At 37.8% G+C, this 20,456-nt stretch overlaps 1 protein-coding gene across 1 annotated transcript in view; it reads left to right on the top strand.

Annotated features, from left to right (window-relative positions):
* KMT2C (lysine methyltransferase 2C) overlaps window positions 1-20,456 on the top strand; it is a 294,229-nt gene that overhangs the window by 191,107 nt on the left and 82,666 nt on the right. Inside the window, exons 16-22 of the mRNA XM_060156306.1 lie at window positions 3,546-3,665; window positions 5,916-6,032; window positions 12,807-12,908; window positions 13,455-13,559; window positions 18,221-18,402; window positions 18,659-18,823; window positions 19,607-19,716. Of these exons, the coding sequence (XP_060012289.1) occupies window positions 3,546-3,665; window positions 5,916-6,032; window positions 12,807-12,908; window positions 13,455-13,559; window positions 18,221-18,402; window positions 18,659-18,823; window positions 19,607-19,716 (901 nt within the window). The remainder of the gene's footprint in view (window positions 1-3,545; window positions 3,666-5,915; window positions 6,033-12,806; window positions 12,909-13,454; window positions 13,560-18,220; window positions 18,403-18,658; window positions 18,824-19,606; window positions 19,717-20,456) is intronic.

Below are 20,456 nucleotides of genomic sequence, written 5' to 3' on the forward strand. Positions count from 1 at the left end.
TCTGCCAAATAGTATTTGTAAAGTTTCTGTGGCATTTGAGAACAAGTTGGTTCTGTTTAGCACTCTTTGTAACTTAAATTCTCCTGATGGTTACGTTTTTTAACCCCCTTTTTTTTTTCAGTTTGTAGATAGTTTAAGAGTAGCAGTGCATGGAATAGGTTGGTAATTTGTTAATAGGTGAAGAAGTCCAAGATTCTAGGCTACAACTGATGGAATTAGTGTGTTTCATATCACAGTACAGTGTTTATTGATGCATTTATGAATACATGCATGCAAAAATGCTCAGTAGAAAAAGTAGACGTTCAATAAGTGCTGAACAGAAGGCTTAACATAGCAGTGAACGAAAAGAGCAGAGTGTCTGCCATCAAGCTTATACTCCAGTGGCAATAGATAAATACAAGTGCGGTAAAGTAAAACCAAGTGTACCAACGGTGTAAACCATGTTACAGTAGATGGGGAATCTGACCTCTTCTGAATGGTCTGTGTAAATTCTTTTTGATCAAAGCTGAGATCTGAAGGGTAATTTATAACTACAGTTGATAATTACATCAGTATTTTAGTTTTAAGGTCTAAAGAATATATTAGGTAATTTCTTCTTTGTGAAAATATCTAAGTGTAATCATAATTTTCTTCATTTCCTATAAAATTGCACGTGCTCTACCTTCCAATGCCTTATGATAACATACTTATTAAAATTTATAATGTAATTACCCAAGCTTTTATTGTATAAGTTTTTCATAGCAGTTGAACGGTTGTCTAATTATCCCTGAAATAGCATCTAAACATTCTTAATCTATAGAGCCCTTCATTTTGTTCATCCATGTTATATGAAGTGTGAATGCTTTTTGAAATGAGATATAATTTTGGCATCAAAGCTAACTTATAAATTATGAATAAATATTATTTTAGAATATGGCTTTTTATGGTATACTTTAAGGACTATCTACTGGTATACTTTAAGGACTATCTACTGATATACCATTAAACGATCTACCAAAAGGAATTTAATATGTACACTAGCCAGATATCCTCAGAGAAAAACACTGCGTGGAAACGTTGAGGGAATGAGGTTTAGATACCTCTTGCTCTCACTCTCTACCACTAAATACTGATAAACAATAGAACAGATGACCCCGTATTGTGTTCAGTATGCAGATGCTAAAGGTGTTGTAAAGGACACATGGTTCACTTGGAGTGCCCGGGAAGGCCTCTTCGAGGAGGAGGTATTTAAGGCCATACCTGAAGATTCTGGAGACGCCAACCAGGGGACAGGTGGTGTAGTTCTGAGTCAGTAGGTCCCCACTGTCGAAGAGCTCGGCGTGTGTGAAGGATGGCAAGGAAGCCAGGGTAGCTAGGGCGTATCGACAGTGAGAGATGCCACAAGATGCAACTGAAGAGAGGCAGTAAGAAAGGTTTGAGTTTTAAGTGTCACTGCGGAGCTATCAGAGGGTTTGGAACAGGGCAGGAGAGTCTTGCTTGGTCACATTTACATTTTTTAGGAGTCCCTCTGGCTGCTGTGTGGGGAAAGGCTTGAGGAGGTGCAGGTGAGGAAGAAGCATAAATAGAAGTAGACCGTTGCAGCAGGCTAGCTGAGAGGTGGTGCCGGCTGTGGGAGTGCAGAGAAACAGAATGACCAGAGACAGAACTTGAAGAGAGAATGTGCTGAATTTACCGATGGTTTGGATCAAAGGAGTGGTGAGGGAGAGGATTGAAGGGGCAGAGCAGAGTGATGAGAGAAGAGAACAACAGGTCTAACGACTCCCAGTTCTCTGACTCGGACTGGAATCCATTTCTAAAGATGGGGAAAAGTTGTGAGTTGGAACTCGTTTAAGGGAGAGATTTTAGACGTAGTAAACTGGAGAGGTTTTGTGCGACAAAATGGAAGTGCTAAGAAGGAAGTTGAAAATCATAATAACTTGGAGCTCTCAGAACATGTTAGAACTAGAAATGTGAATTTGGGGAACAACAACATCCAAGATGGTGTTTACAGCCCTCATTGTAGATAAGATCATTTAGGACAAGACTACACAGAGGAGAGTGGTCCAGGCTTCCGCCCTGGAAAACAGTGGGGCTTTAGAGGTCAAGTGGAGGAAGAACTCAAAAGGGAGGCTGAGAAGGGTCAGTGAAGGAGGGCAGAGAAACATTCACTGATGTGCTGCACAGAGCCCAGCAGAACTGTAAGTAGATGTTGACAGTGAAATGACAATAGAGAAATTGCTTTTGTCAGCGCAGAGGTTACAGAAGGCCCTGGACACAGTAGGAAAGAAGACAAGTGTGGACATAGATGCAAGGTGATCTGTTAGTGGGAAAGCATTTGTCAGGTGAAATCAGCATGGCTGTTAGCTGAGCGGAGGGTAGGTTAATTAAAGTGAAACCAGCCTCTCCCTGTGTGGTCTTTCTCGAAATACTGTTGTTTCATTAACTGTCTCCTCCCCAAAGGATAGCAAGTTCTTATTTCTAGTTATTTAAATTCCCTGGTGGTATTTTAATGGGATTGATAGGCTACTACTTGTTAGTGTGTTAGTGTTCTAGAAACCTGGTAAGTACTGTGTTTCTTGTCTTTAGTTTTGATCATTTAATTGGTAAAATTATAGCATGCTCTGTTGAATTATCTAATTCCAAATAGGTTCTGTATTGTTTGACATTTGTGTTTAAAATGTTATCTTTGTGGAGTAAACGTTTTTCTTTATGCTGCTTATTAGCATCTTCATCAGATTAGTTCAGGTTATTGCTGAATGGGGTTATCTGGAAGCAAAATGTTTTAGTTTTATCTTAACTATTTTAGTAAGTACTGTTTCTCATATAAATAATCAGATACATCAGGCATTTTAATTTGCAAATTTAGGACAATTTGCTTTAACATTTTTCAACTATTCAAATTAGTTCCTTGGATATAATCCAAGTGTAGTAGTCCCCTAAATAAAAATAAAAATCAAAACCCACAACTAATGGTCACTGAAGGAAGAGTAATTAAATGTTAGGATTATAATGGTATTTGCATCTTATGGTTACAAACTGACTTTCCAAATTTTAAAGTGAATGTGTCTGTTGAATGCTCATGTTTCTGACTGCATTTTTTTGGCCTACTGTTTTGGTGGTTTATAGCGAGAAGTATACATAACATTCTTTATGTTTATTCTTTTCTCCCTTCCGGTAGAGTGATAGTTGTTAGAAGAAAATAATCCCCAAATAGTTTCTTATAGTTTTAATTCTTAAAGTTTGATTGACATTTATTTATATCTTGGTGCCGTAATTGCAGTTCATGAGTCAGTGTTGATGTCATGTAAACCTTGATTTTTAATACGGTTCATTGTACTGATGTTTCAACCAGAATAAAACATTTAATGTAAATTGTAGCTACAAACATTTAAGTATACAGTCACTGTAAGTGATAAGCTTATTTTCCTTACTACCTTGAAGCAATCTGTCCTAAATTTCCATACGTCTGCATTTGTTTTTGCTGTTCTAAAATTCCTTAGTTGCTGGCTTTGACCTTTTATGTTGCGGAGTTTTATACATCTATTTTCTCACCTGCCATATCCTAGGGGGCTTGGAGTACCCATAATACAGTGAGCCCACCTTCCTGGTCCCCAGACATTTCAGAAGGCCGGGAAATTTTTAAACCCAGGCAGCTTCCTGGCAGTGCCATTTGGAGCATCAAAGTGGTAAATAAAATTGCATTTACATTCGTATATCATTTCTTTCTGGTTGGTTTTGTCCGCGTAGAAGTTAAGAATTAAACCTTTCTTTTCTAGATAAATAGTTTAGTTTCCAGAGCCACTTTTTAAATCTAAAATTTTTAGTATTTGAAGAAGCAACGTGCTTGCCTTTAAAAACCTGCACTGGGAGGAAATTAAATTGCCATTTTACTTGACTGATCTTAAGGGTAAATTTTTAATACCCTTTTTTATGGTTGCTTCCTTTTATGTTGTAATTACCAGTATTTCTACGGGGGAAATCCTTGTCACATAGGCTATAAAGTAATTAAAGACTTGTTCATCATATCGTAAAATTTTGTTGCTTAGAAAAGAACAAAAGAAAAGCTACATTAATTTATTATGTACTAATGGAGAAGAAATAGCAGAATTGCAGCAGATTTCATTGTCTGTGTTAATAATCTAAAAACTATAGGATCTCTTTTTCATGTCATTGGTGGATGACTCTGTTAGTCCTTGAAGTTGTCTGGTGCATTTTGAAGGTGAAAAATTAATTTGGAAAAGTGTTAATCATCTGAAAAGTTAAAAAAATTTTCCTGACTAGAGAAGACAGTATTCTTCATCTTCTATATTTAATAATATAATTCTGGAATAAGGGTTTTTAATTTAGACTAATTAAGGATTTCAAAGGAGTTCTAGATTCTGCTTTCCTATTTTCTATCACCGTTGGAAGAACTATTTTTCAACTCACTCTGATAGCATGCAAGGTGTTGAAAATGTGAATATTAATTAGAAGAGTTAAAGAGGTCTTGTTTGACCATTATGAAGCATATACCACTGATTTTCACTTATTCTTACCTGTGTCATTGGATGTTGAGGAGAAATACATTGAGGGATTACTGTAGTCTTGATTCCGTCACTGACTTTTAAAAAATCTTTTATACCTATTGAAAAACAACAAGAGAAACTATCCAATTGAACACTACCCTGTCGCTTGTTCAGAGAAGCTCAGGATCTGAAGGAAAGCAGCTTAAGAGGATAAGGAGAGGCAGCTGGAAAACTGGAAGTTGGCTTTTACTAAAAAACTGAAGGAACAAAAGCCCCCCTTCCCTCTTGTTCACGTGTGTCTTTTTGGTGCTCACAGTATAACCATAAATTGCTGACTTGGAGAGCATTCTGCCAAGTAGGTAATGAGCTCAGTGTTTCAAACTGCTGCAGGTGACCTCAGCTGAAGGTGTCACGTATTATTTACCTTGTTAGGGAAAACAAAACCGGGATTTTCCTGAGCATTTTAGTAATCTTAAATACACACAGCACAAGTAGGTGTAGATGCCAGGTGTTTTCAGGTAGTAATACATAAGTCTGAGAATAAATAAGAAAACAGCAACACAAAACCTTAGTGCTTATTTGTTAAAATATCAGGGAATTCAACATATTTTCCCATAGAATTTTTTCTTGTGTAAAAATTCACATAAATTATTTCCACTTGAAGTAATTATTATCTAGGTGATTTAAAGCAAGCCTTTTAATTTTTCATCAGCTTTCCTGTATGGTCAGGTATTGAACGGTTAGAGGATATTGACAGTTTTCACGACAGAAAAAATACTGTTGCACATAGTAAAAATGAGCTTTCGTGCAACGCAGCGGTGCAGAATAGTGGTTAAGAGTGAGGTCACTGGAGCCAGGCTTGCCAGGTGTCTGACTTGGCGCAAGTTACTTAACCTTTTTATTCCCCAGTGTACTTACCTCTGAAGTGGGGATGATAAAATAGTATTGACCTTATGAGATTGTTGAGAGGAACAAGTGCTTCGAGCAGTACATAATAAGTACTTAGCATATGATAACTATTAATATCGATACAATTACAAGAAACCAGTTAGCAAGAGAGTCCTTCCTCATACTTGCTCTATAATACAATACAATTTGTTGCGCCTGAAAATACCTGGATAGAGTTGTGGCTTTTCTGCCCCCTAGGATGTAGGATTAGGAAACGGAAATACAGTGCCAAGGTTTGCTGTTGCAGGGCATTCACAGTAACAGACCAAGTTTGATTCTAAGGTTGTAGATGTTTAAGTCGTAGAATACATACTGAAAGATGCAAATAATAAGCCTGGTCTCTTAATATTTATCATCTGATTGGAATAAAAGGGAGAAGCAAGTATTTGTGTAACATTTAATAAGACGGTTTATCTCACATTTTGGATTTAAAATTCTTTTGGGCTTTTACAGAATGCTGACTTTTCCGTATCTGTCGTGTAGGGCCGGGGGTCAGGATTTCCAGGAAAGCGGAGACCTCGTGGTGCGGGACTGTCAGGACGAGGCGGCAGAGGCAGATCAAAGTTGAAAAGTGGAATCGGGGCAGTTGTGTTGCCCGGGGTAAGGCCCGCTCACTTTACATTTGCTACAGTCCTTAATGTGTCGGCCGACGATGATCAGCTCATTTGTACCAAATTACTTAGATTCTAAGAGTCACATAAACAGGCTAAAATTTTATCTCCATCTGCATTTCTTTTTAAACCTCTGGTGAGGTTTTCTTCTATATTTTCTACTTTTTCATTCCTTTTTTCTTACATTCCTCTTTGACTCTGATCTTTCTTCTCCAAAATCCAATATGCAGTATATTTGCTCTTCTATTAAAACAAAACTTCTGTTATATTCTTGAGTTTATTTGAAGAATTTAATTATGTTGGTGTTTTAAATTTTTGATTGTAGTTGCTCTCAGTAATATGTAATATGGTTTACAGAAAAAATTAGAAATGTTGTAGATTAGTATGGAGTCTAAAAATGTTGAAGATTTTATGACTGTCTTTGACTTATTTGAATTTAAGATTGATAACTGTATGGTCATTGGCACATTATGAGGCTTTGTTTAAATGTGTATTGAAAAAACTGCATTTGGCAAAAAATAATAGCAGATATTTCCTGCAATAACTTTACTATTTTACCGATACCCTGTTTTTCAGATTCTAATTGTCATGTTAAGTTCAGGATACAGGTGGGATTGTTCAATTTGCTACTGTTTTTCAGATTCTAATTGTCATATTAAGTCCAGGATGCAGGTGGGATTGTTCAGTTTGCTGCTAAAGGAGTAAGGAAACTTGGATTCTGGTGGTTTTTTTTAAAGCAAGTCCCTCCCTCCCTCCCCACTCCCCGAATTAATAGGCCTATTGAGGTAAAATTGATATAAAATAAGGTACAAATATTTGAAGTGTACAGTCTCATAGGTTTTGACACATGTGTACACCCTTCAAAACCACACTACAGTTAAGAACATATTCAGCCCTCAAAGTTTCTTTGTGCCTCTCTGAAATCCCTTTGCCTGCCTTCCTGCCTTACCCCCAGGCAATGACTGATCTGATTTCCCTTTCTGTCGATTGGTTTGCATTTTCTGGAGTCTGTGTAAGTGGAATCATGCTGAATATACTCTTTTTGATATGATTTATTTCACTCAACATAATTATTTTGATATTAATTCATGCTCTTGTGTGTGTTAACAGTTCCTTTTTGTTGAAGAGCGTTCCATAGCATGGATGTGCCACAGTTTGTGTATCTGTTCACCTATTGAAGGACATTATGTTTGCTTCCATTGTTTGGCTATTAGAAATAAAACTGCTCCAAACTTTTATATATAAGTTCACCTGTGGATATGTTTTCTTTTCTCATGGGTAAACATATAGAAATGGAATGGCTGGATGTATGGTAGGTATATGCTTAGCTTTTTAAGAAAAGGTTGGTTTTCAAGTTGGGTGTGACATTTTATATTTGCAAGAATATGTAAGGTTCCATTTCCTCCACATACTCACCCACATTTGGTATGGCCAGTCTTCTTAATTTTAGCCATTGTAACAGGTATGTTAAGAGTATCTGACTTGCATTTCTCTAATAACTTGTGATATTGATCAGCTTTTTAGGTGCTTATTTGCTATCTGTATATCTTCTTTGATAAAGTCACTCTTCAGATCTTTAATACATTTTCCAAAATCGAGTATTTTTTTTTAAATTTATTTGTTTTTATTTTTGGCTGCGTTGGGTCTTTGTTGCTGCGCATGGGCTTTCTCTAGTTGCGGCGAGCGGGGCTACTCTTCCTTGCGGTACAGAGGCTTCTCATTGCAGTGGCTTCTCTTGTTGCGTAGCACGGGCTCCAGGCACGCGGGCTTCAGTAGTTGTGGCTCGTGGGCTCTAGAGCGCAGGCTCAGTAGTTGTGGCGCACGGGCTTAGTTACTCTGCAGCATGTGGGATCTTCCTGAACCAGGGCTCAAACCCCTGTCCCTTGCATTGGCAGGTGGATTCTTAAACACTGCACCACCAGGGAAGCCCAAAATTGAGTAGTTTTTTAATTAACTGAGTTTTGAGATTTCTTTATGTATTCTGGACACAAGCTCTTCATCATATATATGATTTGCAAATATTTTCTTGCATTTTGGGGTTTGTCTTTGCATTTTGTTAACTGTGTCTTTCACAGAGCAGTTGATTTAATTTTGATGGAGTCCAGTTTATTAATTTTTTTCTTCTTCTGTGGATTGTGCTTTTTGGTGCTGAGAAATACTTGTGTCACCCAAGGTCACAAAGATATTCTGTGTTTTCTTCTAGAAAGGTATTTCATTTAGATCTATAATGGGATTTGAGTTTTTTAAATGTATGGTATGAATAAAGATGGAAGTTCATTTTTTTACATACTGAGTAGCTGGTTGTTTTAGCACTGTTTCTCTGAATTGCCTTTCATCATTCTTGAAAATTAGTTATCATATATGTGGATCTATTTTTGGAATCTCATGCTGTACGATTGCTCCATTTCTTTAGGCCAATACTCCACTATTTTGATTACTTCTACTTTACAGCTGCTCTTGAAATCGAACACTGGTAGTGTTCTGATTTTCTACTTTTCAAAGTTGTTTTGACTATTCTAAATCCTTTGTACTTCTATATGAATTTTTGTATTAGCTTGTCAATATCTATAGATAAGCCTGCTAGGATCTTGATTGTGTTTGCATTCAAACTATAGATTAATTTGGGGAAGATTGACATTTTAACCATATTGAGTTTTTGAACCCATCAGCACCTGTATCTCTCCATTTCTTTAGGTCTTCCTTAATTTCTTTCAGCGATGTTCTTTAGTTTTCAACAGACAGGTTGAACAGATACTGTTAATCAGATTTATCTCCATCTTCCATATTTTTTATGCTATTGTTAATGGTAGTGTTGTCTTAATTTCAAATTGTGTTTGTCAGTTGCTAGTATCCAGATATACTACTCCTTTTTGTGTATCTGTTATTCTAATTGCTTGTTTGTAGAATCCATTGGGTTTTCTACATAAACGATCACGTTGTCTGCAGATAAAGTTTTACGTGTTTCTTTTTAATCTGGAGTCCTTTCGTGTCTATTCTTTTTTGCATTTGCTATAGCCTTCAGTATAGTGTCGAACAGAAGTGAAGAAGAGCTCAGATAACCTTGTTTTTGACCTTGAGGAGAAAGCATATAGTTTTTCATAATTAAGTATGGTGTTAGCCTTAGTTTCGTTTTAATAGACATCCTAAATCAGTGTGAGGAATTTCCTTTCTATTAATAGTCTGCTGAGATTTTTTTTTTTTAATTAGGAGTAGATGTCAGAAGTAGATTCTGTCAAATGTGCTTTTTTTTTGCATTTGTAGAGATGATCATGTAGCTTGTTTGTTGATATGTGAGTTACATCTTTATGTGTGTGTGCTAAAGCAATCTTGCATTCCTGGGTTAAACTCTACTTGGTCGTGATGTTGGATTCAGTTTGCTAAAAGCTTTAGACTTTTTATATCTATGTTCATGAGGGATATTGGTCTATAGTCTTATTTTCTTATCATGTCTTTGGTTTTCATATCGGCATAATTCTGGCTTCATAGAATGATTGGGAAATATAGTTTGCTCTTCAGTTTTCTAGAAAAGTTGTGTAGTGTTGGGAATTTCTTTCTTATATTATTTATAGATAGAATCATTAGTGGAGCCATTTTGGCCAGGAGTTTTCTTTATTGGAAGATTTTCAACTACAAATTCAATGTCTTTCATAGGTATAGGGCTATTTAGGTTATCTGTTTTTTCTTGCATGAATTTGTCTTTTAAGGAATTTGTTTCATGTAGGTTGACAAATCTGTTCTTCTAGAATGGATAATAGTGTTCCTTTACTGTCCTTTTGAATTGGTAGTGATGTTCCTCGTTCCTGTTGTTGGTAATTTGTGTGTTTTCTCCATTTTCCTGATCAGTCTTGCTTGAGGTTTATCAATTTTTTTTTGCGGTACGCGGGCCTCCCACTGCTGTGGCCTCTCCCGTTGCGGAGCACAGGCTCCGGACGCGCAGGCTCAGCGGCCATGGCTCACGGGCTCAGCCGCTCCGCGGCATGTGGGATCCTCCCGGACCAGGGCACAAACCCGTGTCCCCTGCATCGGCAGGCGGACTCTCAACCACTGCGCCACCAGGGAAGCCCGAGGTTTATCAATTTTATTGACCTTTTTTGAGCCAGCCTTTGCTTTCATTCGTTTTTCTGTGTTTTTTCCTACTTTCTATTCCATTGATTTCCACTCTGATCTTTATCATTTCCTTTTCTCTCACTTTGAGTTTAATTTGCTCTTCTGTTTTTTGGTTTTCTTTTTTGTGTCCCTGCTTGGAAATGCCCAACTTTTGAGGTTTAGGCTAGAGCTTTCTCTTTTCTTCGGCTTATATCTGTGGTTCAGGAAAATAAAACTTTTGTAACCTTCAGAACAGATCAGACTGTTATCTGTGCAGGGAACAATAGTGCATACTTTGTCAGAGATTGCCTTTGAGGTAGATTTTATTTTTCTGACAGTTTCAAGATCATGAAATAAAGTATGAAATGAAAACAATGTGTCACTAAGCTAGATGATAGAGTTTTCTTTCTTACATGTATGAATTGCTATTTTAAAAAAATCTTGATTTTTTTTTTTTTTTTTTAGCACGTTCTTGTCCCCCTGCTTGATTTAGGGGATACTGCAGCTTTCTACTGCAGACTTTGTTTCTGGTTGATACGGGGAATACTGTGTTCCATCCTTGTTTTTCAGTTTAACAAAAGCATTCTCTGGGTAAATTTTCCTTTGAAAATAAGAATAACACTTCTACAATTTGTGAGCTACTTACTACGTGTTACCCAGTTGTAAGACCTGTTTTGTGTTCCCATGTTGGAGATGGGGAGGTAGAAATGGATACTTATTTCAATATATTGAATACTTTTGTTACCTATATTCTAGCTGTTTCAGTTATGTATTTTAATGATGTTCTCAATGTATCATTAGTCCTGTGTTTGAATTACTGAGATTACTCCATCCACTCTGGTAGGCACTTAATTTATTACTGATGGAATGATTATTCTACTTTTATGAATCATCGTGTTTGACTAAAAGGTAATTTTGGGATATGCATATAACATATGGATACATTTCCTCAGTTTAAAAAATTAATATTTTTTAGATAGATGGAAGTTTTGTCTACTAGTTGAGTCCTGATTTTCTCCCTTTCACCAGTTTTGGGCATTTACATTTTAGGTTGATCCATATGAAATTGCCAACATTCAACCCCCTTTGACCTTTGAACAGCAATTTCTTACGCTTCAGCCTATGATACATGGCCATAAGGCAGACACGTAATTGTTTTGTGTGTTTTTATACCGTAGTGCCCTGGCTCATGTATTACTCTGCAGCTTGTTTTTCACCTCAACAGTGTAGCATGTGATTTTCTTCATGGAAATCCGTACAGATTTCTGCCTTGCTGTTTTTTAAATGCTGCATAATTTTTCATAGTTTGGATTGTTCCTAGTTTTAGTCATTCCCTAGTGCTGACCAGTTAGGTTGCTTACACTCTTCCCATGTTGTCTTTAGGCCTTTGTGACTATAAATTGCTTTTATCGATTACTGTCGTAAAACCATAGAACTGTTCATTAAAACTGCATTTAAAGTCTTTTGCACTGAAAAATTTTATTACTGTAATATACTCCTTCTATTTATTGATAGTTAGTCTTCTTTCAGTTATTCCTCAAGAACAGTAATTTCTATTACTTTTCATTTTGACCCTAAACTGTTGTGTTTCAGCTCAGTTCTTCCAAGCTATGTTGTAAGCTTTTAAAGCAAAGAGAGTTTATAGTTCTGGCATTGGCTTCCCCATTCTCTTTTTTAGCATCTCATTCAGAGCTTTTTTCATGATAAGCACTCTGGAAATAATTATTAATAAGCCAGTGTGTACTTAGTTGATTTGGTCAAATTTAACAAGTCCAGAATTGAACGGCTATGGTTGATAATTCTTTGGCTAAGACTGAAATTATGATAAGTTATTCAAAATAATTATATTCTAAAACACTGCTGCCCCCAAAGAAATATATGAACCATATATGCAATTTAAAACTTCCTAGGGAATTCCCTGATGGTCCAGTGGTTAGGACTCCGTGCTCTCACTACCAAGGGCCAGGGTTTGATTCCTGGTTGGGGAACTAACAGCCTGCAGGCCATGTGGCACAGCCAAAAAATAAACAAATTAAAACAAACAAAAAAACTTCCTAGTAGCTACATTAAAAAAAGAGAGAGGAGTAGGTGAAATTTAATTTTAATATATACTGTTTGACCCAGTATATCCAAAATAGTATCATTTCAACATGTAATTTATAAAATACACAGAATTATTTGACCTATATTTATGTTCTTTTTTGTTTGATACTAGGTCTTTAATATCTGGTGTGTATTTTATACTTATAGCTTTATACATCTCATTTTGCTGTACCCCCATTGCAGGTTTTAAGAGTCACTAAAATGGAATGATATATGTGTGTGTATCTGTGTGTGTGTGTGTGTGTACATCCATATATAAGTATACACACATACAATGTTTTTGTTTGTTTCTTGATTAGAATTTCTGGTTAATCAGTCTTACTAAAGATATATTTATGTTTTCTCATTTCCTGATCTATGGGGCTTGTAACTCTGAAGAGACAAGTGAATTTAAAAAATGCCATAATTTATACTTTATAGTAGTATCTTGGTAATAATAATCTAATTGGGAATTGTTAGTATAGTCTCTGGCAAAAAAGTTGTACTTTAAACATGAATCTTCTTAAGCTTTTCAGTCAGGTATAATACAGGTGAAAAATATAACTTCACATTTTGTGTGTTTTGCTTTTCATAGGTGTCTGCTGCAGATATTTCATCAAATAAGGATGAAGAAGAAAACTCTATGCACAATACAGTTGTGTTGTTTTCTAGCAGTGACAAGTTCACTTTGCATCAGGTTTGAACTAAATTATTTGTCTTGAACTTTTTAAAAAAATTAATTACTTTATTAATTAATGGTTGAGTTGGGTCTTTGTTGCTGGGTGTGGGCTTTCTCTAGTTGCAGCGAACGAGGGCTAGTCTTCCATGTGGTACGCGGGCTTCTCATTGCGGTGGCTTCTCTTGTTGTGGAGCACGGGCTCTAGGCATGCGGGCTTCAGTAGTTGTGGCTCGTGGGCTCTAGATCGCAGGCTGAGTAGTTGTGGCACACAGTCTTAGTTGCTCCGCGGCATGTGGGATCTTCCCAGACCAGGGCTCGAACCTTTGTCCCCTGCATTTGCAGGAGGATTCTTAACCACTGTGCCACCAGGGAAGCCCTGTCTTCCACTTTTGAACTCCTCCTTGCCCATTTCTACTTTATCCCGTATGTACTGCAGTCATTTAATATTTAGCTCTAGAGCTATACCAACTAAGAAGGTGCTTTATAAAAATTATAAAATTAGTATATTGGTATAGTCTTAGTTTGTGTGGAATTTAAAATACGTTAATGTGTTCTTAATTTCAGGATATGTGTGTAGTTTGTGGCAGTTTTGGCCAAGGAGCAGAGGGAAGATTACTTGCCTGTTCTCAGTGTGGTCAGTGTTACCATCCATACTGCGTCAGTATTAAGGTGAGTACACTTAGATTTAATTATTAATGCAAATATGCTTCAGGTTAACAAAAATGTATTGATTTGATTAGTATCATGCTGCTTCCAGTTCTTATAATTAATCAATTATTGCTTGTTAGGATTATTATACATATGTGACAATATTTAAGTACTTGAAATATTAAAGTACACCCTCCACTTCACCCCCCCACCCCCCTGCTCCTTCACTGCCTTTTTGGAATCTCAGTTGTGTGCAAAATTGTGTGATATTGTCCTCAGATCACTAACACCTTGTTGGGTTTTTTCCCCCAATTGTTTTTCTTTCTGTGCTTTAGTTTGTATAGTTCTATTACGTTCCCAGAATGCACTATTATTATGCAGTATCCAGCCTATTTTTAAGGCCATCCAGTGGGGTTTTTTTTTTGGCTGTACGCGGGCCTCTCACCGTTGTGGCCTCTCTCCTTGCGGAGCACAGGCTCCAGACGCGCAGGCTCAGCGGCCACGGCTCACGGGCCTAGCTGCTCCGCGGCATGTGGGATCTTCCCGGACCGAGGCACAAACCCGTGTCCCCTGCATTGGCAGGTGGACTCTCAACCACTGTGCCACCAGGGAAGCCCTCATCCAATGGATTTTTTACCCAGATAATTCTGTTTTTTAATCTCAGTTCCATTCTATAGCTTATACTTATCTTGTGGTTTTAAATTTTTTCTTCATTATGCTTTTTGTTTCAAGTCCTTGAAAAGTTTATAATTGTCTGCTACTTCTATCATCCCTGACATTTTTCATTTTGTATTAACTAATTTTTCATTTTGTAAATGTTTTACAGCTTTCTTTTTAACATCTAGTAAGTTTTGATTGAATGTGGACATTGTGCATTGTGATGGTGTATTGTTGAGAGTCTAGATTTTGTTCCTTTAAAACGCAGTGAGATTTTGTTGTGGCAGGCAGTTATTTGTGGATAAGTTTGAACCTTTTGACACTTCTTTGTGTCAAGCTTTGAGGTGAGTCCACAGAGCCTTCACTCTGAGGTGGCTATTCTCAAACTTTTTGGTCTTAGAACCCTTAGCACTCTTAAAAAAGTATTGAGGACCCCAAGGAGATTTTGTCTATGAAGATAATAATGATTGAATATTTACTGTTTTAAAAATTACAACTGAGAATATTTTAAAACACAAAAATATGCAGACACACCTTGTATAATGCCAGTGTAATGATGTTTTATACATCATGTAGCGTCTACAAAACATCACAGAGTGAATTAAAGTGAATAGTTTAGATCACACTTTCCTAACTGCTGTTCTAGCACCAGTTTAATACTTGAGGCATGGCCTTTATGAGGTCTCTGTTGAATTCTCCCTAAACCTTCCCCTTTCTGATCCCTACAGGCCCCTATTCACCAGTGTCTTTTCAGTCTGCCTTGGTTGAGATTCAGATGTCTTCCAGCACTGTGTGCACTCTGATATTTATTACAGATTCCCAGCAGCTCTTCTTTACCCTGGTTTTGGGTCCTTGTGTGACCTCCTGGATGTGCAGCTTGGTGTTCAGTCGAAGACTAAAGGGAAATACTGTGTCGATTCCTGGAGTTCTTTCTTTTTTTTTTTTTGGAGTTCTTTCTTACTGCTCCCTTCTTTCCAGTGCTCTATCCTGCACATTCCAACTGCCTCAGCCCCCTGAACTCCAGCAGTGTGTCCTAAACTCAGTGAGCCCGTTGTACTTGCCTGGGCTCGTCCTTCCCTGGGGATCATTCTGGAAAAATGGCTATAGGCGGAAGAATATCATAGGACTCTCCTTGCTTGTTTCCCTCCTCTCAGAAAAAGTCTTACACTGCCTTTTGTCCGGTATCTGAAAACAAGTGTTTCATAAATTTTGCCCAGTTTCCTAGTGTTTTCTGATGGGAGACAGGTCTCGTTTCAGTTACTCCAACGTAGTTGAAGCAAATATCCGTTAGACTATAAAACACATCTCTCATACCTTAGACATGATACATGGATGGGGACCCTGGATAATATCTTGGTTCAAAGAGCTCTTAAAAATGAAGATAAAACCAGTTCAATATGAGACAAAAAAGAGTGGATAGTAGAGCCCTGAAATCTGCACTAAGAGGGAGTTTCAAAGGGGGGGTATTGTTCAAATGTTGAAATACCGCAGAGAGTTCAAATGATAAACGCTAGTACGTCATCTAGATTTGGCAGTAAGGTCTTGACTGACTGACTTGAGCAGTTTCACTGGTGGTGGGCAGAGCGACCAGACTGTAGTGTGTTGAAGAGTCACTTTAAACTGAGGGACTTGAGAATTCGGCTGTAAAGGACCACAGACTGTGAAACAGGAAAACTTAGTGGGAATGAAGATACATCATTAAAAAAAACTCTACTACTTTATCTTCATCTTACCTTTCTTCTAAGCCAGGGATTGGTAAACTGCCACACAGGCCAAATCTTGCCCACTGCCTATTTTTGTAAGTGAAGTTTTATTGGAACACAGCCATGCTCTTTTGTTTACATTTGTCTGTAGTGAGCTTCACACTACAGTGGCACAATTATGTAGTTTAACATACTGCCTGGCCAGCGAAGTCTAGAATATTTATTACCCTGTCCTTTACAGAAAAAGTTTGCTGGCTACTGCTCTATGCTCCCCTGCTCTTCCTACCCTAGGCTGTTTCTTCCATTTGGGTAAATAATATAACCTGATAATCTAAGACTAAGTTAAACATATCTGTAGGCTAATAAAAGTAATAAATATACACGCTTAAGAAGCAAATGTCTTTACGAGCCTTATGGTAACCGACCGACCCGTCTTCCTCTACCTTCACATCTGAGTCCTCTTCCCCACAACGCAACCCCTTTGGGTTCGTTCAGGTCCTTCTTTTTGTAGTTAACTGTACAGCGCTAAATAATATACTCGTGTTACTCCTTTATGTGTGTTAGATTTTGTTGACTTGCCTCTATAAATAAATAAATAAATGCTGATTGAGCTCTTAAAATACACCTCCTGCCTTCTCCCAGCATCGTCCCAGTATAGTTGTTTTACTATATTTAGTTAATAAACAATGTTGGCTATGACTCCATAAATGTTCACTGGAGATCTAAATAGTGTACTATGACTTTATTTTGTTTTTCATGGAGTTTTCAATAGCAAGAAGAAAATAATGATTCATGATTCTCCATTAGTTTTTATTTGTTTTTACCTACTGTAGAAGCATGATCATATCAGATTATTTCAGCAAGTAACTGTTTTTCTGGGAAAGGCTTACCCCCTTCCACACTCTGCTTTTTCCCTGTTCTGAGCTGGGCTGGTAACTTCTAGGTCTGTTACTCAGTTCTCATCCTCAAACATCTCTGGGATGACATCCTCTTTTGGGTTCATTGCTTTCTAGATCCCACGTCTTCCTTTTTCTTGGTATACACCCTCACTTTGTTCCTCATATCTCTTAAGTAACTTCATTAGAAAGGGTACTTGGAAGCTGAATTTTGAGTCTTTGTCTGAAAGGCATTCCACTTTAACACTTAATTGCTTGTTTAGTTAGATTAAGGATTGTACCTTGAGAAGTATTTACCTGTAGAATTGGAAACTGTTACACTCTTTTAGCATCCAGAGTTGGAAAGTTTGATGCTACTTTGATAGTTGTTCATTTATTTAACTCTTGTGTAGTTTTTTTTTTTTTTTTCAGTATGCGGGCCTCTCACTGTTGTGGCCTATCCCGTTATGGAGCACAGGCTCCGGACGCGCAGGCTCAGTGGCCATGGCTCACGGGCCCAGCTGCTCTGCGGCATGTGGGATCCTCCCGGACCGGGGCATGAACCCGTGTCCCCTGCATCGGCAGGCGGACTCTCAACCACTGCGCCACCAGGGAAGCCCTCAAGTAGTTTTAAGACCTTATTCTTCATGATCTTAATTTTTATTCTGTATCTTGATTATTTGCTATTTTGTTATAACACAGGTTCTTTGCGGTCCTTTTTACCTGTAGACTCTAGTCTTTTGAGATCTCTTAGTTTGTTCCAAATTTTTAATACTCCATGATGTGGCTGTTTTCTGGAATTTATTAGAAGCATAGAGATTCTCAAATTTTTCCACTTAAGTTAGACCCTTGAGGCAAAGGAGAATAAGCAGAGGGCTGAATATGAACTTAAGAAGTCCTAGCTTCTTAGCCTAAAATCCTCCAAGACCATAAAATGGCCTTGGGAACTCATGCTGTACCTTAATTTTCTTTGCATTTTTAATATTGATTTTAATATACAAGTCCTTATGTGATGTACACAAGTTTCAGGATCATGAATTCATGAAATGTCATAGATTGAAACTTTATCAATACATTTTCAAGTCCTGTGTTAACAATAATGGGGTCATTTACTTGTTTTCTTTAAAAACCAGTTACCACACCTATCAAGTGGACATAAAATCCAGAGCACAAGGTAGTTACATAAACTGAAAAGGGCATTAAAATATGGATCCCTTTATATTATTCTGTCCAGTAGGAGACTCCGAAAAGTACATGAACGTGGTCACCCCGGAATTGGGCCACTGTTGGTGCTCAGTAAATGTTAGTTGCTTTTGCCTCTTTTCTGCTCCTAGGTATGTAAGCACCGAGTTCATTTGGCGCTTGATCAGATATGGCGTATTTGATCATGTTTGCATGAGGGGTAGGTTAACGTATGAATCACATGGCTTGGTTGTTTCTTTTGCAGATCACGAAAGTGGTTCTGAGCAAGGGTTGGAGGTGTCTGGAATGCACTGTGTGTGAGGCCTGTGGGAAGGCGACAGACCCAGGAAGACTCCTGCTGTGCGACGATTGTGACATAAGTTATCACACCTACTGCTTGGACCCGCCACTGCAGACAGTTCCCAAAGGAGGCTGGAAGTGCAAATGGTACCCTAGGACTTATGTTTCCCTTGTTAGACTTTTTAAGTTCAGAACTTTCCCACAATACTTTAGTTTTCACAAATTAGCAACAACTGCTTAATTGCGTAGTACATGTTTACAATGATCGATACCACTAACCAGAAAATTTTTCAAATGTGCATTAAATACTTTCCCCCTGTTCTGTTCTTGTGTAGCTTCTTGAATTTCAGTAACTAAATAACTGAGTAAATAAAATTGAGACTTGTGCGGTGTTGGGTTTCAGGTGTGTGTGGTGCAGACACTGTGGAGCGACATCTGCAGGTCTGAGATGTGAATGGCAGAACAACTACACACAGTGTGCTCCGTGTGCAAGCCTGTCCTCCTGCCCCGTCTGCTACCGAAACTATAGAGAAGAAGACCTTATTCTGCAGTGTAGACAATGTGATAGGTATTGTGCTGTTTTTTCTTCATCTTTTGTAAGCTTTTCTCTCTTAAATATAGCAAAAGGAAATTGAAAAATAACTTTCTTCTATCTTAACGGTAAGAAGTAAGAGTTTTCCTTTCCAGATTTTTAGTCAGCTAGAAGCTTAACAGAAGTTTTCTGTTTCATATTCTCAGTTCTAGGCTAAACAGTTTTCACTTGGGGCTTTCTGAGGGTTGAGGTCTTTGATTTCAGTGGTATATTATTGTGCTCTGTTAGCACCATACATGTAATATTAGTGATCATATTATTTCATCAGTAGTACGGGATTCTCAGGATTCTGCCTACCAATTCTTTGTTCTAAGGCAGGGTAACTTTTATTTCCCAGTGACCGTTCATTATCACTTACACAAGCTCTGTCTACTCCACAGTAGGTGCATCACCTGGGGCACGTACGTGCTGCACCACTCCGTTATGTGAATTCCTTTCTACTCACCCTAACTAGCTTCCGTGCTGTCTCTGAAATACTCAGTATTTTGTCATAAAGCAATTATCCCATCCTCATATAATGTGCTTTTGCTTCGTTCATAGTACTTGTTCTCATTGCTTTTTTCTTCTTCTCAGCTCTGACAGTTTTTTGGGGTCGATAGGAATGGTTAGAGAGGGGTGACATGGGCTAGGTGGGAGGAGCACGTGAGACTTGGGGGCTTTAAGGTTGGAGGCTGTCAGCTCCTGTTGCAGTTTTTAAAAGGAAGCCATCCTCAGTATATTTCTTCTTTTTTTTTTAATGTATGAATATGGTCTTTCTAGATGGATGCATGCAGTTTGTCAAAACTTAAATACTGAAGAGGAAGTGGAAAATGTAGCAGACATTGGTTTTGATTGTAGCATGTGCAGACCCTATATGCCTACATCAAATGGTAAGCAAATGATTTAAATGGTGAGTCTGTGCTCTTGGATTGATACAGCTCACTTGTGCCTGCTGTCCTTAATCAGTGAGTGGGCTTAACTGTACTTCTTTTTCTCTTTTTGTGAAACTATTATTTGGACAAGTATTTTATGAAAAATAAGTTACTTTTCATTTTTAATTAACTCTCACTATCCCAATAATATGTTAAAACAATCTACTTACATAAAGGAAGTAAATTAAGAATATATTTTAGCTATAAGATGTAATTTTTGCTTTCAAGAATCATAATGTTGGGAACTTCACTGGTGGTGCAGTCGTTAAGAATCTGCCTGCCAGTGCAGGGGACATAGGTTCAATCCCTGGTCTAGAAAGATCCCACATGCCTCGGAACAACTAAGCCTGAGCGCCACAACTACTGAGCCTGCGCTCTAGAGCCCGTGAGCCACAACTACTGAGCCTGCATGCCACAACTACTGAAGCCCGCGAGCTTAGAGCCCATGTTCCTCAACAAGAGAAGGCACCACAATGAGAAGGCCGTTCACTGCAATGAAGAGTAGCCCCCGCTCGCCGCACCTAGAGAATTGCTGCGCACAGCAACGAAGACCCAATGCAGCCAAAAATAAATTTATTTTAATTTTTTTTAGGTGTCCCTTTTAAAAAAAATTTTTAACATCTTTATTGCAGTATAATTGCTTTACACTGTTGTTTTAGTTTCTGCTGTATAACAAAGTGAATCAGGTATACGTATAC

Source organism: Lagenorhynchus albirostris, chromosome 8 (genome assembly GCF_949774975.1).
Source record: "Lagenorhynchus albirostris chromosome 8, mLagAlb1.1, whole genome shotgun sequence".
Classification (NCBI taxonomy): Eukaryota; Metazoa; Chordata; class Mammalia; order Artiodactyla; family Delphinidae; genus Lagenorhynchus; species Lagenorhynchus albirostris.